The 24,502-nt window shown below is 41.9% G+C and overlaps 2 protein-coding genes across 4 annotated transcripts; both read left to right on the top strand.

The window, feature by feature from the left end:
* Nucleotides 1–5,103: 5,103 nt before the first annotated feature.
* LOC105025440 (calglandulin) lies at nucleotides 5,104–9,338 on the top strand. The gene is given in 7 exon segments (XM_034287205.1): nucleotides 5,104–5,125; nucleotides 6,017–6,041; nucleotides 6,043–6,081; nucleotides 6,083–6,168; nucleotides 8,823–8,967; nucleotides 9,085–9,177; nucleotides 9,290–9,338. Coding segments are annotated over 7 exon segments (459 nt in total).
* A 446-nt stretch (nucleotides 9,339–9,784) lies between these two features.
* si:ch211-161c3.5 (uncharacterized protein C3orf18) lies at nucleotides 9,785–23,972 on the top strand. Of its 3 annotated transcripts, none has more exons than XM_010896086.3 (5): nucleotides 9,785–10,204; nucleotides 21,291–21,589; nucleotides 21,742–21,767; nucleotides 21,906–22,032; nucleotides 23,139–23,972. In XM_010896086.3, exons 2-5 carry the CDS (start codon nucleotides 21,299–21,301, stop codon nucleotides 23,211–23,213), a joined length of 519 nt encoding a protein of 172 aa, XP_010894388.1. In that variant the 5' UTR covers nucleotides 9,785–10,204; nucleotides 21,291–21,298; the 3' UTR covers nucleotides 23,214–23,972. The 3 variants fall into 3 exon arrangements, with proteins under 3 accessions (XP_010894388.1, XP_019900229.1, XP_019900228.1); XM_020044670.2 differs by having other exon boundaries at nucleotides 21,192–21,589; XM_020044669.2 differs by having other exon boundaries at nucleotides 21,095–21,589.
* The last annotated feature ends 530 nt before the right edge of the window (nucleotides 23,973–24,502 follow it).

The following is a 24,502-nucleotide window of genomic DNA, read 5'->3' as shown; positions in this document are numbered from 1 at the left end:
AAATTATGAAATTATTTTCATATTCTGGTTATATTACTTCCTGAAATATATATTCTATACTCAGCTACTACAGGTATATATATATATATATATATATATATATATATATATATATATATATATATATATATATATATATATATATATATATAAATAAAATATAAATATGCACGCACACACACATGTATGTGTGTATTTGTATATGTGCCTGTATTTGTCCGTATGTGTAATATGCCCATTAGTGTGTGTGTGTGTGTGTGTGTGTGTGTATATATATATATATATATGATCGCTGGGGTATACAGTTCAAAAGTTTGGGGACATTTCCTGGGTTTTGAAATAAAAGTACATTTTTTATCCATTAAAATAATATCAAATTGATCAGAAATACAGTGTAGACATTGTTAGTTGTATATGACTACTGTAGCTGTAAATGGCAGATTTTAATAGAATATCTGCATAGGCGTACATAGGCCAATTATCAGCAACCATTAGTCCTGTGTTTCAGTGGGACCCTGTGTTTACTAATCCAAGTTTATTATTTTAAAATGCTATGTGATCATTGGAAAACCCTTTAGCAATTATGTTAGCATAGCTGAAAACTGTTGAATGAAGAAGCTGTAAAATTGGCCTTCAATAGACTAGTTGAGTATCTGAAGCATCAGCAATTATGGGTTTGATTACAGGCTCAATATGTCCAGAAACAAATAACCTTCTTCTGAAACTTGTCAGTCTATTCTTGTTCTGAGAAATGAAAGCTATCCATGTGAAAAATAGCCAAGAAACTGATGATCTCGTACAACATTGTGTTCTATTCCCTTCACGGAACAGTGTAAACTGGCTCTGACAACAATAGAAAGGAGTGTGAGGTCCTGATGCAGAACTGTGCAAGAGGATAAATACATTAGAGTGTCTAGTTTGAGAAACAGATGCCTCACAGCTCCTATATATATATATATGTAAAAAGAGAGTACCAGTCAAAAATGTTGACACTCCTACTCATTCAAGTGTATTCCCTCTATTTTTTACTATTATCCACATTGCAGAATAATAGTGAAGACATCAAAACTATGAAATAACTTATATGGAGTAATGTAGAAACCCAAAAGGTTTTAAACAAATCAAGATAAATGTATCATACATTTGAGGTTCTTCAAAGTAGCCACCCTTTGCCTTGATGAGAGCTTGTACACTCTTGGCATTCTCTTACCCGCTTCATGAGGTAGTCATCTGGAATGCTTTTCCATCACTTTTGACGGACTTCCAACATAATTTTTGTCTTCTTTTCCTTCACTCTGTGGTCCAACTCATCTCAAACCATCTCAATTGGGCTTAGGTTGAGTGATTGTGGTGTCCAGGACATCTGATGCAGCACTCCATTCTGAACAAAGGACAGATTTCCACCTGTCTAATGTCCATTCCTCGTGTTTCTTGGCCCATGCTAGTCTCCTTGGAATTGGGCCTGATTCACGCAGTCCTCTTCTGAACAGTTGTTGATGTGTCTGTTACTTGAACTCTCTGAATCATTTATTTGTGCAGCAATCTGAGGAGCAGTTAATTTTCCGATTTCTGAGGCTGGTAACTCTTATCAGAGGTATCTCTGGGTCTTCCTTTCCTGTGGTGGTCCTTGTAAGAGACAGTTTCATCATAGCGCTTAATGGGTTTTTGCGACTGCACTTGAAATTTTCCTGGATTGACTGACCTTCATATCTTGAAGTAATGAAGGCTTGTCATTTCTATTATTTGAGCTGTTCTTAATAATTGTATTCTGTGTATCCACCCTAATACATTAAGGAAAGAAATTCCACAAATTAACTTTTAACAAGGCACACCTGTGAATTGAAATGTCTTCAAGGGTGGCTACTTTGAAGAATCTATAACGTGAAATGTATTTTGATTTGTTTAACACTTTATTGTTTGCTCCCTGATTCCATATGTGGTATTTCATAGTTTTGTTGTCTTTACTATTATTCTACATTGTGGAAAATATTAAAACAGAGAAAAGAACCTTGATTGAGTAGGTTTGTCCAAACTATTGACTGGTACTGTATGCATAGTGTATATATGTTTGTCTGTTACAATTAGTTGTAGTGGTTTGTTTTAGTGTAATAATGTTATGAGAAGTTATGGTGAAGTTTAGATTATGGTCAAAAGTGAGTTGTTTGGGATTAGGCTGAGTTGTTTGGGATTAGTGATAGGGTTAAGGGTTAGTTGAAATATAATTTTATGGGAATATATTTTGGTCATGGAAAAAATGAAAGTAAACAGGAGTGTGTGTGTGTTCACATGGTTGTGTTAATGTCTGGTGTGCCCAAAATCTGTGAAGAATTGAAAACATGTTTTGCAGTACTACGAACACAGCCCTATGAGACTCCTGCATTGGAAATGGATGCTCAGTTTCGGCTCATAGAGACTAACTGTGACTAGTTTAATATGAAAACATTTCCCACCCGTATTTGTTTTGCACATTGTTAACATATTCTGTATTCCAGTACTTTGAGTTTTAAGTGATTTCAGATTAAATTGAATGTGATCAGTTTTCAAAATCACAACACAGTGTACATAATCCCCCATTTTAGTGAGCCAAAAATATTGTGGCAGAGTAACATTATGTACAATCAAGTAGTCATGTTTATTAATCTGTTGCATAACCAATGATAGCCTGAAGTCTGCGACCTGTAGACATTACAAGATTCTGGGTATGTTCCCTGATGATGCTTTTCCAGGCCTGTACTACAGCCATCTTCCTGCTTGTTTAAGGGCATTCTTCCTTCATTATGGTGTTCAGCTTGTGAAAGGCATGGCCAGTTGGATTCAGATATATAAAGTGCATTGTAAAAGTATTCAAACCCCTTACAGATTTTCTCATATTATTAAATTACGAATGGTACATGGTAAAACTTTGTTCCGTTGAATATTTTATTTTGAAACACTGATGCTCAGAATCAATTATGATATGGTGATAATTTTTAATGTTGAGTAATATTTGACAAATAAAAACATTGAAATATATTGCTTGCATAAGTATTCAACCAGAGCAGTGGAAGCTCCCAGTTTACACAGATGAAAACATTTGCCCTAACAAGTTGACTTAACATAGGCCTCTAGAGCATTGAAGAAGATTAAGCAAAGATAAAGTATTAGTTCATAGATTAGGATTAGGATAGGTTGCAACATAATATATACCTGTTTGGATATTTCAGTATGTGCAGTTGAATCACACCAGCCAGACACTGCAAAATAATGTGTCCCTCAAAACCCAACGCTCTAGCAAGGATACTTATGGAAGAAACCACATAAAGACCAAACAATCACTTATAAGGAGCTACAGAGTTCAGTGGTTGGGAGTTGTGTAATGGTGCCCAGATTAATCATATCAAGAGCTCTGCGTAAATCTGGCCTCTATTATAATATTCATACTGGACTACCACAGGAATCAAATTTGGATCCCTGGAGGTGTAAGCATCCTTGCTTTTAAAACTGATTTGTGCAGTGCCCATATAATATAATTACATAGTATAATATACAGTGGGGAGAACAAGTATTTGATACACTGCCGATTTTGCAGGTTTTCCCACTTACAAAGCATGTAGAAGTCTGTAATTCTTATCATAGGTACTCTTCAACTGTGAGTGACGGAATCTAAAACAAAAATCCAGAAAATCACATTGTATGATTTCTAAGAAATTAATTTGCATTTTATTGCATGACATAAGTATTTGATACATCAGAGAAGCAGAACTTAATATTTGGTACAGAAACCTTCTGTAGTTCTTGTAGTTCTTGACCAGGTTTGCACACACTGCAGCAGGGATTTTGGCCCACTTCTCCATACAGACCTTCTCCAGATACTTCAGGTTTCGGGGAGGTGCTGGGCAATACAGACTTTCAGCTCCCTCCAAAGATTTTCTTTTGGGTTCAGGTCTGGAGACTGGCTAGGCCACTCCAGGACCTTGAGATGCTTCTTACGGAGCCACTCCTTAGTTGCCCTGCCTGTGTGTTTCTGGTCGTTGTCATGCTGGAAGACCCAGCCACGACCCATCTTCAATGCTATTACCGAGGGAAGGAGGTTGTTGGCCAAGATCTCGCAATACATGGCCCCATCCATCCTACCCTCAATACGGTGCAGTCGTCCTGTCCCCTTTGCAGAAAAGCATCCCCAAAAAATTATGTTTCCACCTCCATGCTTCACGGTTGGGATGGTGTTCTTGGGGTTGTACTCATCCTTCTTCTTCCTCCAAACACAGCGAGTGGAGTTTAGACCAAAAAGCTTAATTTTTGTCTTAGCAAACCACTCCCATTCCTCCTCTGGATCATCCAGATGGTCTAATGGTTTTCTTTGAGACTGTGGTAAAAACTAATGGTTTTCTTTGAGACTGTGGTCCCAGGTATCTTCAGGTCATTGACCAGGTCCCGCCGTGTATTTCTGGGCTGATCCCTCACCTTCCTCATGATCATTGATGCCCCACGAGGTGAGCTCTTGCATGGAGCCTCAGACCGAGGGAGATTGACCGTCATCTTGAACTTCTTCCATTTCCTAATAATTGCGCCAACAGTTGTTGCCTTCTCACCAAGCTGCTTGTCTATTGTCCTGTAGCCCATCCCAGCCTTGTGCAGGTCTACAATTTTATCCCTGATGTCCTTACACAGGTTTCTGGTCTTGGCCATTGTGGAGAGATTGGAGTCTGTTTGATTGAATGTGTGGACAGGTGTCTTTTATACAGGTAACAAGTTCAAACAGGTGCAGTTAATACAGGTAATGAGTGGAGAACAGGAGGGCTTCTTAAAGAAAAACTAACAGGTCTGTGAGAGCCGGAATTCTTACTGGTTGGTAGGTGATCAAATACTTATGTCATGCAATAAAATGCAAATTCATTATTTAAAAATCATACAATGTGATTTTCTGGATTTTTGTTTTAGAATCCGTCACTCACAGTTGAAGTGTACCTATGATAAAAATTACAAAAATGTACATGCTTTGTAAGTAGGAAAACCTGCGAAATCTGTAGTGTATCAAATACTTGTTCTCCCCACCGTATGTACCAGAACATTTACATGTGGTTTCTTTGAGGGTACAGGAAGATGGTCTCATTCTCATGACAAATGAAAAAAGAGAAAGAGATAAGTAAGAAAAAGTAGAACACTACTTCATTAAATGTGTTCTTATCTTGTAACAAATAATCTATTAGCCTAAGGCTTTGTCTTACTAGTGATGACTGTGAACCATGTTAGAATAAAGTAGAATATTCTAAATGTTCCCTGTGGAGCTTCTTCGGTTTAATTGAACTCCTGTACTATTAGAAATAACTAATGCTCTAATTCCCTTCCTTATTTGGTACACTGTACTAAAGAGATTTCACTCGGGACTGCACAGCACCTGCTGTAAAGGGAGCTGCTGAAAGCTAATGGCATGAAGGAACCTTATTATGTAGAACCTTATTTGGTATTTACTAACATACATGTATATTTACATTCCTAATCATTATTAATCACAAATATTTTCATTGACAAATTGGCATGCTGGTAATATTATATGAGATGTAATCACATGTTTTACACACATATGTATACCAGTGCTAACAACGATTCTCTTGGCACTATGATCTCAGCAAATACAGAACAGATGCCTCTTGAACAAAGTGTGAGCCCCATCCCTTAGCTTAAATACCATAAAAGGTCTCCTTGTACACTTAACCCAAGGGAATGGTAAGAGAGATTCTTGAGTAATATCAAACATAGAGTTTGTCTCCAGTAAATTTTTCAACATGACGTCAACAAGGTGAGTAAACATTAGAAAGTATTAACATGGTGTTCTAGAATTTGACAGTATTGGGTCGTCTTTTTAATGTAAGAAATGTTTTGGCATGAACATGAAAGTGTATTAGAGCGTGTTAATTACTGCCAGAGATAAGAAATACAATTAAATCATCAAAATATTTTATGTTTCAGTTCCAACAATATATATATTTATATTTAAAAATCCCTGCCCACCCAAAGGCAACCGTTTTATCAGCAGAGCTGATTACTGAGTATAAAGATGTCTGAGATGTTTGATGTGGAAGGAAAAGGAACTGTGAAGACAAGAACTGGAGTGACTGATGAGCTTAATGGGTATTAATCCTACCAAAAGGGAGCTCCTTCAGATGGCCAAAGATGTGGACAAAGATGGTAAATATATCTTTCATAATATGGCCTCTATTTAATGGAACCACAGTGTATTATTTGCTTGACATACTCTTTCCTAACTAAAGCCCTGTTCCCAAAACGGTTGTATAAAATGTAACGAAAAACAGAATGCAATGATGTGCAAATCATTTGAATCCTTTATTCAATAGCAAATAGTACCAAGACAGCATATCAAATGTTGGAACTAAGAAATATACTGGACTACCAAAAGACATGCTCATTTTGAATTTTATTTTAGCAGCACGTTTCAAAAAAGCTTGTGCAGATGCAGCAAAAGACTGGAAGCGTTTTGCATTGCTAAAAAACTAAACCTGGTGCAATATCACACAACTAATTAGTTCAATTGGCAACAGGTCAGTAACATGAATGGGTATTAAATGATCATTCCAGAGAGGATGGGTCTGTCAGAAGTGAGGATGGGGAGGGGTTCACCACTCTGTGAAAGCCTGCGTGGGCAAATAGTGCCACAATTCAAGAATAATATATCATAACGTAAAATTGCAAGAAAACTGCAAGATTACTACAGTAATCTTTTATCATTAAAAGATTTTGAGAATCTAGAGTAATCTTTGTACGCAAGGGACAAGGCTGAAAACCAAGATTGGGTGGGCCCTCAGGCGGTAATGCATTAAAAACCGACATGATTATGTAGTGGAAATCAATGCATGGGCTCAGAAATACTTCCAAAAACCATTGTGTGTGAACACAGTATGTCACTGCATCCACAAATGCAAGTTAAAACTCTACCATGCAAAGAAGGAACCATACATAAACAAAATCCAGAAATGCCAACACCTTCTCTAGGCTCAAGCTCATTTTTGATGTACTGAGGCAGTGTACACAGGACAGTGGAAAACTGTCCTGTGGTCTGACAAATCAACATTTATTATGGATGCTGCATCCTCCAGGCTAAAGATGAGAGGGACCATCTGGCTTCTTATCTGCGCACAGTGCAAAAGCCAACATCCGTGATGGTATAGGGGTGCATTAGTGCACATGGCATGGGTGACTTGCACTTCTGTGAAGGCACCATTAATGCTGAACAATATATACAGGTTTTGGAGCAACATATGCTGCCATCCAGAGAATGTATTTTCAGCAAGACAATGCCAAGCCACATTCTGCACATATTACAACAGCATGGCTCCATAGTAAAAGAAACTGGCTTGCCTGCAGTCCAAACCTACCACCCATTGAAAACATTTGGCACATTATGAAATGACAAATACTGCGAAGGAAACCCTGAAATGTTGAGCAGCTGCAATCCTATATCAAGCAAGAATGGGACAACAATCCGCTTTCAAAACCACAGCAAATGGTCTCCTCAGTTCCCAAACACTTAGAAAGTATTGTTGAAAGAAGAGGTGATGCAACACAATGCTTAAGATTCCTCTGTCCCAACGTTTTGAATTGTGTTGACGGGCATCATTCAAAATAGCATGTATTTTTCCAAATATAATAACATTTCTCAATTTCAACATTTGATATGTTGTCTTTTGTACTTCTTTCAATTAAATATATAGATTAAATGATTTGCACATTATTGCATTTTGTTTTTATTTGCATTTTCCTAAGTTTCCAAACTTTTCTGGAAACTGGTTTGTATTTTTTGACTAATTATTACAGTGTTATCCAGCGTCACTGATGTGGTATTATGTGGAGGTTCAAATCCAAAATGCTGATTGGCAGAGATCACATTGAAAATCACATTGTAGGATTTTTTATTAATCTTTTTAAGTGGGAGAACTTACACAATTGGTGGCTGACTAAATACTTTTTTGCCCCACTGTATATGTAAGCAATTACGCATGAGAGAATGTTATATAATACATAATATAATACCTCGCAAACCCCTGAGATTTATTAATCTTATAAACCAGTTACCAACACACTTAGAGCAGTAAAAAGTCATAACCATGGAAATCCCCATGGAGCTTGTTTTTTTTTGTGTCCAGGACTAAGTTTATTCCATGTCTGCAAAACCTTTCCGTACTGTTCTAATTGTGTTGTTAATTAGTTCATAATAACAATAAGGCATCTCAGTGGTTTGTGGTATATGGCCAATAAAACAGGACTAAGTGCTATACCCAGACACCCCGCAAGGTGTCTTGTCCAAGAACAGCTCTTAGGCATGGTATTTAGACCAGATACCCCACCACCTTGTGATACCCCACCACCTTGTGATACCCCACCACCTTGTGTCTGCTAATCTACCGTTGCACTATTATAGAGTTGCACTATTCTCACATTTTCAATTAAGAACACTTTTTTTGAGAGCTAGACCTGAAAAGTGTGGCATTGTAGTGACAGGTTGAGATGAAATTTGTAAGATTTCTCTGTCATCACTAGATGTCAGTGTTTCACTTCTGACATACAAGCGCTGGTCCTCAGATCCAGTTCATCTGTCTTTGTCAAAGACATTCCCTATAGCTAATAGAGATCAACCACACTGTAAAAATTACACCTATTCCCCTGCTACTTTAAAGACCGTCTTAACTCTCTCCTCATTTCAATTTATTCAAAGTACATTTAAAGAAAATTGTATAATGAAGAATGATGCATTCTCATAATTGTTTCCAATAGACAGATTGCTTGTTGTAATATCATTATTATCTCCTCTTTTGGTATCATCACAGGCAAAGGTGCTTTTAACTGTTAGAGCTTCTTGGGTTGGATGACATTGGTTCATGAATGGACGAAGGGCCAGGATGCCAAGCTTTGAGCTGCTTTCAAAGTTTTCGACAAAGAGGCCAAGGGATAAGTTGAGTGCAATACCCTGAAGTAAGCCCAGCCTTACAGAAACTAGGGCTTGGTGTCAGTTTAGTTTTCCCCCAGACTGTTCCATAGATTCATTTTAATGCCAATTATATTCAGCAACAAAGCAGCACAATTTTTCAGGAATGTGTTGATGAACGCAAGAGAACCATTAAATGAGTTAGAGGAGGAACAGATGATGAAGGAGGCCGATAAAGACGATGGAACTATTGATTAGGAAGGTAAGGTTAGACTAGTCTTTGACAAAATCCAATCAAGAACTATTTTAATTTAGTCTCAATGAACGGCTTGTATAATGATATTTCATCATTAAAAACAACATTTTCTTCTCACAATTTGTGGCCATGATGACCAGGTATTCCTTCAATATGAGCTAAGCAAACCAAAGACTACAAAGAAGATTGGGGTCAATGTTGACAGTGTGGGTTACTTTAACTGTTTTCACCATGTATGCTGATTAAACAAGGCATTTGCCGTCTATTTGTCTTTGAGACATTAATATGTAGCTTCACATAAATATGTGACTGTGACCGTGGGTGTTGCACCTCATTTATTTAGGCTGGCTTTTTTGTAAATGAAGTATCTCATTTGTGGTATTTCTCTAAATGACAACAACAACAACAAAATGTTCTCCAACAAATTTCTTTTGAGTGAAAGTACCTATAGGCCTCCCTGAGGATCTCCAGTCCCTTGCTTTGAGAGGAAGTGACATCAAAGTGTTAATTCCCACAGGCTAGCCACCCGGATGTAATCCCACGCATTGGCCTGACGCCCCCAACCAATAAAGCCCATTCGCATTCCCATAAAGCCAGATGGACAGTTCAGGGAGCCAACGGCAGCTGCGGCTTGCACACCATTCGACCTATCACAGCAGGGTTGAGGGCATTTGGATCACAGGGCTCTGGTTGCGGCATCCTTGGAGCTGCTGTTGTTGTCTAAAAACATCAACAGTGCACCGGCTAGGGGAATAGATGTGTGGCCAGGAGACATAGAGGCAGACGGGCAATCATTTGGAAGCAACCCGGGGCAGGGTTGCTTTGTGCGAAGGAGAGCAGCGTGAGAACGAGTATGGTTTCCATGTAAACAGCCCATCGGTCTGTGGAGCAGCTGCCTGTGTCACTGTTGAGGAGCAGGGAGAAGCTGGGGGGGAGGGGGTTGAAGGGGGGGGGGCGTTCCTTCTTCCTTAGACATTACCCCTCCTCCATCTGGCTGCCTAACGCTTCTGTCATCACATCAAGGAAAGGTAGGTACATACAGCACTAATCTGGGACGGCATTAACTTGCATGTCACGTTGGCAGGATTTAAAGGCCTTTATTTATTTATACTCACTGAGTTACAGAGGGATGATCACCTTGCAACAACATTCCATGGCGTCAGTGAGACCATCAGTTATAAATGTAATGCTGTGAAAGTGTTATTTGGACTGTCTTTGCCTTTCTGTGTTTGATTTCTTATTGGACAGTGACAAAGGCTGAGACTGGCTCTGGGTTTTTATTGGTTGAGAGCTCATACTGCACATGTTGCTTATTAGGTGAACAGACAGACAGACAGGCTGGGGGTGGGACCCAGGATACTGTGACAGTACTGTCATGTCTGCTATACTATTGTCCAAAAAAATATAGTCATCCCCAAAGTTAGTTGCACCCTTGAAAGAGATTAGCAAAAAAGGTTGTATGAAATAAACAACACAGGTAATGAGCTATATTGTCATTTTCTAAATATATTTTACTTTGAAGGGTATCAACTAAAATGACAGTTCCTAGATCATAAATGTATTTTCCAATATATTTTAAAAATGATTGGCAACCTCTCCTTGACCAGGGTTTTTTCAAATAATTATTTTATGAGATTGGACACATTGGAAAGGATCAAATACCATTCCTCCATACAGAATATTTCCAGATCTTTGACATCCTCCAGTCTGCGCTTATGGACTGCCCTCTTCAATTCAAACCACATGTTTTCAATAGGATTCAAATCTGGAGACTGAGATAGGCATTGCTACATTTTCATGTCAATTAACCATTTCTTTGTGGATTTCGATGTGCAAACAGCCTTCTGGCTGAGGAGACCAGGCTAAAATGTCCTGGTACTTCATGATTCAATTGACCCTAACAAGTCAAGTGGAACAAAGAAGCTCCATAGTATCAAAAATCCATCACTGTACTTTCCAGTATGTTTTATACTCTTTTATGCATCCTTTCAACACCAATCCCACTGGTTGCGTGAATAGTAAAAGAGCTCTAACTCTTTTAGAGTTTCACCTGACCATAGCACCTAATCCAAGTGCTCATTCTGTCAAGCGAAGATTTGTTGTTCAGCAAAACAGTTCTAAACGTTTTGCTAAAGCATGCCGTTTAGCAAACATTTGTTGGTCTCAATAATGTTTTTTTCTGGCAACTTTTACAAATAGGTTATTTACCTCTATTGACATGAGGATGTGATTGTAGATTTGGAGACTTTGTGTCCTCAAGATGCAACCAAGTTCGGTAACTTTTCAACTGCGGCTTTAGGATTTTTCTTTACTTCCATTACCAACTACCTCATTGTGAGAGTAAGGAAGTCGCACTTGCATCACTTAGATATCTCCTTGTTTTCCATGAAAATAGTTGAGATGCTGTGTAAAATGTAAACAAAAACAGAATGCAATGATGTGTGAATTATTTAAACTCTATATTCAATAGAAAATGGTATACCAAGACCACATATCAAATGTTGAAACTGAGAAATGTCATTATTTCTTGGAAAATACATGCTCATTTTGAATTTGATGCCAGCAACACGTTTAAAAAAAGCTGGGACAGGCACAAAAAGACTGGAAACGTGTAATGCTAAAAAACTAAATTTGGTCAATTGGCAACAGGTCAGTTACATGATTGGGTATTAAAAGATAATTCCAGAGAGAATGGGCCTGTCAGAAGTGAGGATGGGTTCACCACTCTGGGAAGGAAATAGTGCTACAATTCAAGAATAACGTTTCACAAGTTCACGACACAAAATTGCCAAGAGTTTGGGAAACTCATCTATGGGAAAAATATCATATATTTTTTTTCTGAATCTGGAGTAACCTCTGTACACAAGGGACAAGGCCGAAGACAAATATTGGATGGCCATGACTTTTGGGCCCTTTGCATTAAAACAGACACGATTCTGTAGTCGACATAATTGCACTTCTCAGGAACACTTCTGAAAACCGTTTTCTATGGACACAGTATGTCGCTGCATCCACAAATGCAAGTTAGAACTCTACCATGCTAAGAAGAAGCCATATATAAAAAAGATCAAGAAACCCTGTAATGGAAAACTGTCTTGTGGTCTCACAAATTAAAATCATGGACACGGTGTCATCCAGGCTAAAGAGGAGAGAGAATATCTGGCTTGTTATCAGTGCACAGTGCCAAAGCCAGCATCTGTGATGGTACGGGGGTGCAATAGTGCACATGGCATACAGTGGGGAGAAGAAGTATTTGATACACTGCAGATTTAGCAGGTTTTCCCACTTACAAAGCATGTAGAAGTCAATAATTTTTATCATAGGTATACTTCAACTGCAAGTGACGGAATCTAAAACAAAAATCCAGAAAATCACCTTGTATGATTTTTAAGTAATTAATTAGCATTTTATTGCATGACATAAGTATTTGATACATCAGAGAAGCAGAACTTAATATTTGGTACAGAAATCTTTGTTTGCAATTACAGATATCATACATTTCCTATAGTTCTTGACCAGGTTTGCATACACTGCTGCAGGGATTTTGGCCCACTCCTCCATACAGACCTTCTCCAGATCATTCAGGTTTCGGGGCTATCACTGGGCAATACAGACTTTCAGCTCCCTCCAAAGATTTTCGATTGGGTTCAGGTCTGGAGACTGGCTAGGCCACTCCAGGACCTTGAGATGTTAGGCTCTGGTTTGTGGCTCAGATGCTGAGACAGGCACACAGGAATAAAGCAGGTTAGCGCGCATAGAGACTAGGCGCGGGATGACTGAGGGTTGCAGAGCCAAGTTACCACGGGTAATGTTGTAACGAACTGGCGCTGAAGAGGTGAACAGCCCGGGTTGATATCTGTTGGTTGATTAATGGAAATGTGCTGCAGCTGGCTGGAAACAGAGCAGGAAAGAGTGGCCACGCCCCTTGGCCAGGATCCTATGTGAGCGCGACACTTGCTCAGCAGGTGGAGACAAACACAGACAATACACACAAGGAAAAGGGGAAGAGGAAAACAGGCTGGGACAGGGAAAACAGAGCCTACCCATAACAGTACCCCCCCTCAACCGGCGCCACCCAGCAACCCACTCGGCCTGCCAGGGTGGTCCCTATGGAAGTCCTTCACCATCTGAGGGTCCAGAATAAAACGCCTGGGGATCCAGGTCCTCTCCTCGGGCCCATAACCCTCCCAGTCCACCAGGTACTGGAACCCCCTCCCGCGTTTCCGGACGTCCAGCAGTCTCCGAACTGTGTAAGCTGGATGATCGTTGATCGTGCGTGGCGGAGGAGGGGGATCCACAAGCAGACACAGGGGACTGGCGATGACCGGCTTCAGCTGGGACACATGGAAGGTCGGATGGACCCTCATAGAACGGGGCTGCTTCAACTGAATGGCTGATGGGTTGATGGACTCGATCTCGAAGGGACCCAAAACCTGGGGCGACAACTTACGGGATTCAGTGTGCAGGGGGATGTTACTGGAGGAGAGCCAGACTCTCTGTCCAGGTTGGTACTGGGGAGCAGCCACCCTGTGCCTGTCCGCCACCTTCTTGTTCCGCTCTGCGTTTCGGAGATGGGCTTCAAGGGTATCCTCCCACACCTTGTGGCAGTGACGAAGGTTGTCCTGAACAGACGGGACAGCCAGATCCTTTTCCTGCGATGGAAACAAAGGCGGTTGGTATCCCAAAGAGGCCTCAAATGGGGAGAGGCCGGTGGCAGAGGAGGTGAGGGAGTTGTGGGCGTATTCGACCCACGGAAGCTGTTTTGCCCAGGTAGAAGGATTCTGGGCTGTCACACAGTGAATAGCAGCCTCCAGGTACTGATTAGTTCTCTCAGTCTGGCCACTGGACTGGGGATGGAAACCTGAAGAGAGACTAACAGAGGCAGAGCAGAACAGAACTCCTTCCACACTCGAGAAACAAACTGTGGGCCCCTATCTGAAACTATGTCCTCAGGTATTCCATGGGGACGGAATACATGTAGGACAAAGAGGTCAGCTGTCTCACTGGCAGACGGTAATTTCGGTAACGCAACAAAATGAGCAGATTTAGAGAATCTGTCCACGATGGTCAGTATTGTGTCGTTACCTTCAGACTGGGGAAGTCCGGTGACAAAGTCCAAGGCCACATGAGCCCAGGGACAACTGGGGACTGGGAGAGGCAGCAGCAGGCCCGAGGGAGACCGGTGGGAGGTCTTGTTCCGGGCACAGATAGTGCAGGCCGCCACATACACCCGGACGTCGGCCTCAAAGGATGGCCACCAGAAGTGTCTCCTCAGAAGTGACCGTGTTCGGTTACTCCCGGGGTGACAGGAGAAGCGAGAGGTGTGGACCCAGTTTAGTACTTGAGGCCGTACGGCTGAGGGGACATGGAGGAGGTTGGGGGGGTCCATCGGCCGGTCCAGGTTCCGACTCGTGCTGATCTGACGAGGGACTCTATCTCCCAGTGGACTGCCGCCACCAAACAGGAAGCAGGCAGGATGGCTTCAGGGTCACCGGTATCTTCTGTGTCTGTAAACTGGCGAGAGAGAGCATCAGGCTTGATATGGGTGCCAGGACGGTAGGATAATATGAAATTGAACCTGCTGAAGAACAGCGCCCATCTGGTAGACTGGATGTAGGCCAAGTTTTTGTGATCTGTCCAGACTATAAAGGGCTGCTTTGTTCCGTCTAGCCAGTGTCTCCACTCCTCCAAGGCCAACTTGACCGCTAGTAGCTCCCGGTTCCCCATGTCGTAGTTCTTTTCTGCGGGGGATAATTTATTGGAAGAAAAGGCCACCGGATGGAGCTTCTGGTCTGCGGGGGAGCGTTGAGAGAGAACCGCTCCCACCCCAGAATCAGAAGCATCCCCCTCCACAACAGACTGTAAGCTGGTATCAGGATGAATCAAAACAGGAAAGGTGGAAAACAGTTCCTTAAGAGTACTCACGGCAGACTCAGCTTCTGACGTCCAGAGAAACAGAACCTTGGGGGAGGTGAGCTTGGTCAGGGGAGCTACAACTCGGCTGAAATCCTTGTTGAAGCGGCGATAGAAATTGGCGAAGCCTAGGAAGCGTTGCAGCAGTTTCCGCGACGTCGGCATGGGCCACTCGGTAACTGCCTTGATTTTTTCTGGATCTGGTGACACTTGTCCCTGTTTGATTATAAAACCCAAGAATGGGACGGATTGCTGGTGAAACTCGCACTACTCAGATTTCACATACAGTTTGTTCTCCAAGAGTCGTTGGAGGACCAGACAGACGTGGGAGACATGTTCATCCTGGGACTTGGAAAAGATCAATATATCATCTAATTAGACAAACACAAAATGGTGAAGGAAATCTCTCAAAATATCGTTGACCATGGCCTGAAAAACCGCTGGGGCATTGGTAAGACCGAATGGCATGACACTCAAAATGACCGAGAGGGGTATTAAACGCCGTTTTCCATTCGTCCCCTTGTCTGATCCGGACGAGGTGGTAGGCGTTACGCAGGTCCAGTTTAGAAAACACTGTGGCTCCCTGAAGTGGTTCGAATGCAGAGTTGATGAGAGGCAGGGGATACGTATTCTTGACCCTGATGTTATTAAGTCCTCTGTAGTCGATGCAGGGACGTAACATCTTGCCCTTCTTTTCCACGAAAAAGAAACCAGCACCAACAGAAGAGGACGAGGGACGGATAATGCCAGAGGCTAGAGTCGCCTATGTAGGTTCCCATAGCTTCCCTTTCTGGACAGGACAGATTAAAGAGCCGACTAGATGGCAGAGGGGCTCCAGGCAGTAGCTTTATTGCGCAATCGTACGGTCTGTGTGGTGGTAGTGAAACAGCCTTAGATTTGCTGAACACTTCAGCTAGGTCCAGATATTCCTCGGGGACAGACGAGAGGTCAGGTGGTTTAACCGGAGGAGCAGGGGAACCTGCAGAGGGCGGAATAGCAGACCGAGACACGCGGAATGACAGTGAGTGCTCCAACTGTGGATTTTGTGGTTCTGCCAGTCGATATGGGGGTTGTGAAGGCTAGGCCAGGGGAACCCAAGGATCAGCGGGGAGCAGAGGAGGAAACTACTTTAAACTGAATGGTTTCTCTATGATTACCGGACAGAACGAGTGAAACGGGGACTGTTTTGTGAGTGATTTTGGCAATATGATGGCCATCGATGGCAGTGATGATAATGGGAGACGGTAGGGGCTTAACAGGGATCTCCGCCTGTCCGACTAGATCGGCATTGAGGAAACTGTCCTCGGCCCCAGAGTCTATGAGTGCGGTTAATGGGAGTGATTGACTCCTGAACTGAACAGTAGCTGGGATGACTAGTCGGGGAGCTGTAGGTCCTGACTTAGGTGCAGGACTCGCAAGTACGCCCACTCTTACCTGCGAGCCTTGACTTTTGGGTGAACCGGGCAGTTGACGAGAAAATGAGTGGCATCCCCACAGTACAAGCATTCCCCCGCCTGCATCCTCTGTAATCTCTCAACGGGGGACAGTTGAGCTCGGCCCAGCTGCATGGGCTCGTCTGGATCCCTGGAGGGGGAGCCGAAGGGGGTGATCAATGTCCAACTGAAGGTGTGATTTGACATGAAGAGGGTGGAGAATCTCCACCAGTGGCACGAGCCCGACCGCCCCTCTCCCGTAGCCTGTTGTCTATCCGTATGGCTAGGGAAACGAGAGACAAAAGGTCCGTAGGCTCATCTCATATCAATCAAACCATTAACAAACGCTCCTTGGAGAGCCTCCTCATTCCACTTGGAATCGGCCGCCAAGGTCCAGAAATCAATGGAGTATTCGGCCACGCTACCAGTGCCCTGCCTTAGCTTCAGGAGTCTTTTGGCGGTGTTACCGGCATGGTCCGGGTGATCAAACACAATTTTTAATTGTGAAGAGAAATCATCAAATGAGAGACCTGAAATCTGCTGATTGGAACCAACTGCCTCTGCCCAAGTCAGAGCTTTGCCTATAAGTAATCCCAGTGCGTATTGTACCTTTGAGGTGTCTGTGGAGAAGGATAGGGTTTCTGTTGAAACACCAGGCGGCACTGGAGCAGGAAACCACAGCACTTGTTCAGTTCCCCGGTGAAGGGTTCAGGCAAGGTAACAGAGGGTTCCCGGAGGGCAGGAGCGGTAGCCGAGCCTGAAGAAACTGGAGGAACAGGCAGAGAAGGAGCAGGGGGAGGATGGGTATTAAGGCTTACCAGGTTAGCTACCTGAGACGTGAGCTGGGACACTTGATCCAACAAACGCTGGTTGTTATCCAGTAGGGACCGGATTAGTTGGTCGTGTTGTCCCAACAGAACTCCCTGGGAGTGGATGGCGCGCTGTACGCCATCTCCTTTTGCCCCGTGTGGTGTCTCAGCTGAGTCCATTGTTTGGCCAGTTCGTTCTGTTAGGCTCTGGTTTGTGGCTCAGATGCTGAGACAGGCACACAGGAATAAAGCAGATTAGAGCGCAGAGGGACTAGGCGCGGGATGACTGAGGGTTGCAGAGCCAATTTACCACAGGTAATGTTGTAACGAACTGGCGCTGAAGAGGTGAACAGCCCGGGTTGATATCTGCTGGTTGATTAATGGAAATGTGCTGCAGCTGGCTGGAAACAGAGCAGGAGAAAGTGGCCACGCCCCTTGGCCAGGATCCTCTGTGAGCGCAACACTTGCACAGCAGGTGGAGACAAACACAGAACACACACAAGGAAAAGGGGAAGAGGAAAATAGGCTGGGACAGGGAAAACAGAGCCTACCCATAACATGAGATGCTTCATACAGAGCCCCCCCTTAGTTGCCCTGGCTGTGTGTTTCCGGTTGTTGTCATGCTGGAAGACCCAGCCACGACTTATCTTCAATGCTCTTACTGAGGTTGTTGGCCAAGATCTGGCAATACATGGCCCCATCCATCCTCCCCTCAATACAGTACAGTCGTCCTGTCCCCTTTGCAGAAAAGCATCCCCAAAGAATGATGTTTCCACCTCCATGCTTCACGGTTGGGATGGTGTTCTTGGGATTGTACTCATCCTTCTTCTTCCTCCAAACATGGCGAGTGGAGTTTAGACCAAAAAACTCTATTTTTGTCTCATCAGACCACATGACCTTCTCCCATTCCTCCTCTGGATCATCCAGATGGTCATTGACAAACTTCAGAGAGGCCTGGACATGCGCTGGCTTGAGCAGGGGGACCTTGCGTGCACTGCAGGATTTTAATCCATGACGGCGTAATGTGTTACTAATGGTTTTCTTTGAGACTGTGGTCCCAGCTCTCTTCAGGTCGACCAGGTCCTGCTGTGTAGTTCTGGGCTGATCCCTCACCTTCCTCATGATAATTGATGCCCCACAAGGTGAGATCTTGCATGGAGCCCCAGACCGAGGGAGATTGACCGTCATCTTGAACTTCTTCCATTTCCTAACAATTGCGCCAGCAGTTTTTGCCTTCTCACCAAGCTGCATGCCTATTGCCCTGTAGCCCATCCCAGCCTTGTGCAGGTCTCCAATTTTATCCCTGATGTCCTTACACAGCTCTCTGGTCTTGGCCATTGTGGAGAGGTTGGAGTCTGTTTGATTGAGTGTGTGGACAGGTGTCTTTTATACAGGTAACAAGTTCAATCAGGTGCAGTTAATACAGGTAATGAGTGAAGAACAGGAGGGCTTCTCAAAAAAAAAAACTAACATGTCTGTGAGAACTGGAATTCTGATCAAATACTTATGTCATGCAATAAAATGCAAATTAATTACTTAAAAATCATACAATGTGATTTTCTGGATTTTTGTTTAAGATTCCTTCACTCACAATTGAAGAGTACCTGTGATTAAAAATTACAGACTACTACATGCTTTGTGGGAAAAAGTGGGAAAACCTGCAAAATCGGCAGTGTATCAAATACTTGTTCTCCCCACTGAATATACAGCTCTGGAAAAAATGAAGAGACCACTGCACCTTTTTCTTTCCTTTCCCAAAACTTTCCTCAAAACTTTCTTTTTCTACTTTATTGGAAAAGAGGTTCAGTGGTCTCTACATTTTTTCTGGAGCTGTATATTACCCGTAAAACAATAATGAATTTGAGCCATTGTGTTAGTACAAAATACGATAGTTTTCCCAAATAATTTTTTGCATAAAATATGAGCTTTTTTGCTCATTTTCATCAATGTTTTAGAGTGAGTGACTTTACCCATTATTCTGCATTTGCTTACATTCCAAATGTTATGTTGTATAAGCTTAATGAAAGATTCACAAGCTTTTAATAAAGAATACATTCTTCATAGATCATCACAGGCTAAAGTCTTTCTGCGTGTGTGGTATTTGTCTAGTTGTACTCATATGGAGACACATTTGGCAGTGACACAGACCTTTCGACACATCGTTTCATTCATTGTGCTGAATGTCTGGGGGTTGGTTTTCCTCTGTATTCTATGTGCTTTGTTCTGCCATCTCTGCTTTTGGTGCCCACATCCTGCCCATAACGCCCACGGCTGCCCTGTTGGCACAACTGGCTATTGGATTCAACCTGATGGAATCAAGGGTGGGAACGAATTTCACCTACTCCTACAAACACAGGTGTTAAAGGAGAAAAAATAATGTACTGAGCCTTGTGAAACAAATTATAATATTTTAAGTACAGTGGATAGCAAAAATCTAAATGCAAATATCTTGTAACCAACAATATTTAAGTGAAAAATGAATAGATCATTTCTCAGAAAAATTTGAACAGTCAGTTCTTCTATAAAAGGGGTTATGACTGAGTTTTTATTTATTCCATCACATTGCTGAAAATCATAGAACCTAACATTAATTGAAGTGATTCTTATTAGTCCTAAATAAATGCAACTATTGCCGTAGGATTTTCTTTGTTTTCTTGGTTGGACAGTGCCGAGATACAGTCGTGTTATGTGCATACCCCCTGAAAAGTTGTCTTTTCAACAAATTTGGACACACTTAAATGAAACCACATTAGTTGATTAAGGTAACCGAATGTAACAAATCATAAACCTTTCTTAAAAAATAAACAGTATTGCAATTTCCTTCTGCAGAAAAAAGTTGGCAGACCCCAACCTCTACCATCATACAAAATGACTAAAATTCTAACTATGATTCTGAAAAAACTGTTTGGTGCAAAAGCCAGCATAATTAAAGAATAAAGAATAAAATGTCACCTTTCAACACAACACTGATCTGAAGCACATAACCAAATCAACCACTTTCGAAAATGATGACTGATGTCCTGGAATGGACCAGTCAGAGCCCGGACCTCTATCCTGTAAAACATCAAAGAGGGCTGTGCACATGAGATCCCACTCCAGTTTCGTTGAGAAAGGAGGAGTGGGATGAAAGTCTATAGAGACCTATCCAAACAAACATACTGCTGTAAAACAAGCAAGAGGTGCAAACAAGGTGTTGACAGTTGTTAATTGTATATCATTTTTCAGATAAATTATTAATTCGATTTTTCTTTTGGGTTACAAGTCAAAATCTAACTGTAAAAATGGTAAATAAATAAATAAATAAAAAAACTGGCATGATTTTTCCTGATTTCAGCCTTTACATTATGAAAAGCAGCATTTATTGGCAGTACTGGTCTGTAGATGTTTGATATCCACTGTAGTTTGGTATTTATAGATTGTGTTTCTTTGTGGCAGTTTGTTTCAACATTCAAAATCAAGAAAGACTTCTAACATGCTACCCACCTAAACCTCTTCCAACTCTTTCCAAACCGTTTGTGGAAGGAAGGAAGTTTGTGGCCTGTCATACACATGCTTATGTGTGCACAAATGCCCACACATACACATATATACACAAACACACACACACAAAACCAACCCCCAACCAAGCAAGATCCATACTACATGCTATTGTTATGTGCTAGACATTGAAAACACAATATGCTATTGTAGTGTGCCTAACATTTATTTTAGCAAATTGTTTGTACACAAATGTATTTCATGTTGTTAAATTATCTGCTTGTAGGTTCTGCCTGGAGTGACTACTCTGGGGGTTGTTTAATGCATTCCCACAGGCCGACCTCAATCCATAGAGAAACTTTCTGTCTTTCTTATCACACAAGGGAGACTTACGTCCAGAAAAGAGGCCCATTGAGGCATACGCAGCATTTTTGGCTCAGCTACACAACTCTACACATTCTTGGTTGTCCCCCACCCCTTAGCTAAAATCATGGATCCAACCACGGCCGAGACCCCCGTCAGCTTTATCTCCACGGTCTCCGGCATGAATGCCACCGCTGTGACCCCCCTTGTCACCCTCACCACGGACACGAGAATGGAGCGGGACAACATCACCGCGTCCAGGACAGCTCTCGCGGCTACCGCCATAACTGTAACGACGGCCAACGGGACAAGCTTCAATGCCACCGAGCCGGCACAGCTGAACCTGGAGGGCGCTGGGATGGGCATGGTGCTGGTGCCCTTTGGCATCATCACTGTGATTGGCCTGGCGTTGGTCGTGGTAAGAAAGCGACCACTTTAGTCTTGGTCTATTTTCCGTGTCTACAGAATAAGGGGTCTTGGTGGTGTACAGCAGGAATGACTTGCTGTTGGCCCTTTTATCGAATTAACAATCTGTGTGTCTCCCTGTGCCCCACGGTCGCCCACTCCTAGATGCTGTATATCAGGAAACGGAAGAGGTGAGGAAATGTACTTTAATTGCAAAGTAGTTCATTGAATTAGAATTTATGCTCATTATTTAAGAGTTCAAGACAATATCAGCATTGACAAAAATTCCCTGACAATTTATTTCCTTCTGCCCTGTGATCACTGTCCAGGTTGGAGAAACTGAGGCACCAGTTGATGCCAATGTACAGCTTTGACCCGGCAGAAGAACAGGATGACCTGGAACAAGAACTGCTTGATCATAACCGTGATGGCAATGTTGCAGGACCCAATAACAAGGTACTAAATTATATTCTTTGGCTAGCCATGTCCACCCTTTCAGTAATATTTTTTTGGGTTCCAGGTATAACCTTTTTAGTTTGAGGTAGAACTAATTTGGGTTCCTGGCACAACCCTTTACACAGTAGGTTCTACATGGAACCCACAAGAGCTCTACCTGAAAACAGAAAGTATAATCCCATGGGGACAGCAAAACAACGCTTTTTGAACCTTTTCTTCATCCAAGTGTAAATACGCTACAGACTTGAAACACTTTTGTGTCAGATTAAATGATTCAGGTGATCTACTAGATCGGTGATGATAAACAGTAGTCTTGGTGGTTACATTATGTTCAGACTTCTCTTTAATCTGCTGCTGAGATCTAACTGTTCACTGCTTTACACTCATCTTACTGGTTTTGATCTGTACTTATCTACAAGGGTTTCATAAATCTGCCAGCCCAAAGAATCCACATAATTTTCCTACATACTTTAGAGATTACAGTGTTTACATTATCAGTTGATATTCCTCACTCATATTAATTAACTTTTTCCTTCATATTATTTTTTAAGTTTTGACAGTAGATAAAATGGTAATGAGTCGAAAATGGTAAAGTATAATTTGTCTGTTGTTCCGCTTTCCTTAAGCTATCCCATTCCAGAACACTCACATACTCCGTGTGTACTTTTCTGTGTTTACAACCCTTTACCATGAACTCACACAACACTTTCAAAGTTTAAAAAAGAACACCACACTAAAGTGTACACACAACAGAACACTTTTTCCTCATTTTGTCTGAGCCATCAAGTCATTTATCACTGCCTATTACTATCATTTCACTGCTCCTATAAGGTGTCCTCCTAAAGCAATACATTCCTTGATTTCCCCCTTTGATTCCCATCTTATCTACATGTTTCACTAAAAATACATAATTAGCTATTTCCAGTAATGGTACAGTAGATATATAAAGTAATTTTTTTCTTTCCCAATGCTACATACTAAAACAAATGTTAAGAAAATCAGCAAGTCCACGATTCATTGTTTGCAAATGTTAGGTTTATATGACAGTTTGTTGGATGGCTGATATGTCTTGTATGTATCATGGTGTGTTTTCCTCCCTCCTGTAGACGACCTCCCAGGGTACAACGCAGAGGCCCAGTCGCCTGGTCTTCACTGACGTAGCCAACGTTCTCAATGCATAACAGCACTCTTCCCTGCATGGGAGGAAACTGGGCTAACAGTCCCATCATGGAGATTTGTCACTCAGGAAAAAAAAAAAGGAACACTGGAGTTGGTTGAGGGAATTCTGACCAAAGTTGTAGCACAGGCTTCATAGTGTTTAGGACATGAGGTTCTGCAAGTTTTTTTGATAATTGCACATTGCCTATGGTTTTGGTCTTCACTAACTGTGGTGGGATACATGGCAACGTGAACTAGTCTTGAACAAGTGATTTTACACTGGTTGTTATTTGTTGGACAAATACTTGTGCATTGTACATTTTCTCTGTCTGTTGTAAAGTGATATTGGGGGCAGAACCCTGGAACTCCACTCTACACCCTTCTCTAATGAAAACTGTATCTAGAACGTATTTATTATGACATGTTCGTATTTTGCTGCTAAAAGTAGAAAACCACGTTTGACTCGAGTCCTCAGAAGAGGTACTGCCGAATGTCGCTGTTGTGGCGTATCTATAATGGCGGTCGACTAGAGACATGTGCCGACAATGCTAATGGACGTTCTGCACTTTGGAGAACTACAATGTAATATAAGACGATGTGGAGGGCTCTTGTTGCTACAGGACAATTCCTGAGGAACTGTAACCCAGCTAGTGTATACTACTGTACTGTACCACCCCCCACCCCAGTCCACACGTGTTCTTCATCTCCACTTTTGCCCTGAACATATTAGAACAAGTAATAAAACAGCTGCACTGGTTTCTACTGGTACACAAAGTACAGCAGTTAGGCCAAAGCATTTTGACGACTACCGATTCTATAGACATTTGTTGATTGTAATCAGGACAAACAAGAAGATGTGACACTTTTATTGGTAAGAGACCCGGGTATCACCTCTGTACTCATGCAAACACACCATGATGGGAGACAGATCACAGGCCAACTTGATGACAGCCTTTTGTGGATTCAAGTTACAGTTGACTGAAATGAACACAAATAATCATACAGTACATGATCAGGCTGAAACCAAAAGGGGACTTTTTGAATGGATCACAAACACAAAGCCAGAAAACTGGAAATGTTACACGATAAGACAACCTAACTACACTATTCAGTATTTAAAAACCCTTGTGCAGAAGGCATAAAAACAAGTACATGAAACAAACTTAAATGTATATATACTGAATATATATGTCGCTAACAGTAAGGTCATAAAGCAACACTGTCAATATAACACAGATAGTGGATATCATGATAGGGCTGAGGTATGACTGGGTAGCTTAAGAGGCACTTTTATTGACATCCTAGTACAGTA

This window comes from Esox lucius, chromosome 17, assembly GCF_011004845.1.
Source record: "Esox lucius isolate fEsoLuc1 chromosome 17, fEsoLuc1.pri, whole genome shotgun sequence".
NCBI classification, from domain to species: Eukaryota; Metazoa; Chordata; class Actinopteri; order Esociformes; family Esocidae; genus Esox; species Esox lucius.
Note: the sequence above shows the minus strand (reverse complement) of the source record. Positions and strands in the feature narration are given on the sequence as shown.

Excerpts from the sequence above, each read along its gene's own strand:
- si:ch211-161c3.5 (XM_010896086.3), top strand. The coding sequence starts at position 21,299 with ATGGATCCAACCACGGCCGAGACCCCCGTCAGCTTTATCTCCACGGTC. Across the intron at positions 21,768-21,905 it reads TATATCAGGAAACGGAAGAG|GTTGGAGAAACTGAGGCACC; the intron begins GTGAGGAAATGT and ends ATCACTGTCCAG. Across the intron at positions 22,033-23,138 it reads TTGCAGGACCCAATAACAAG|ACGACCTCCCAGGGTACAAC; the intron begins GTACTAAATTAT and ends TCCCTCCTGTAG.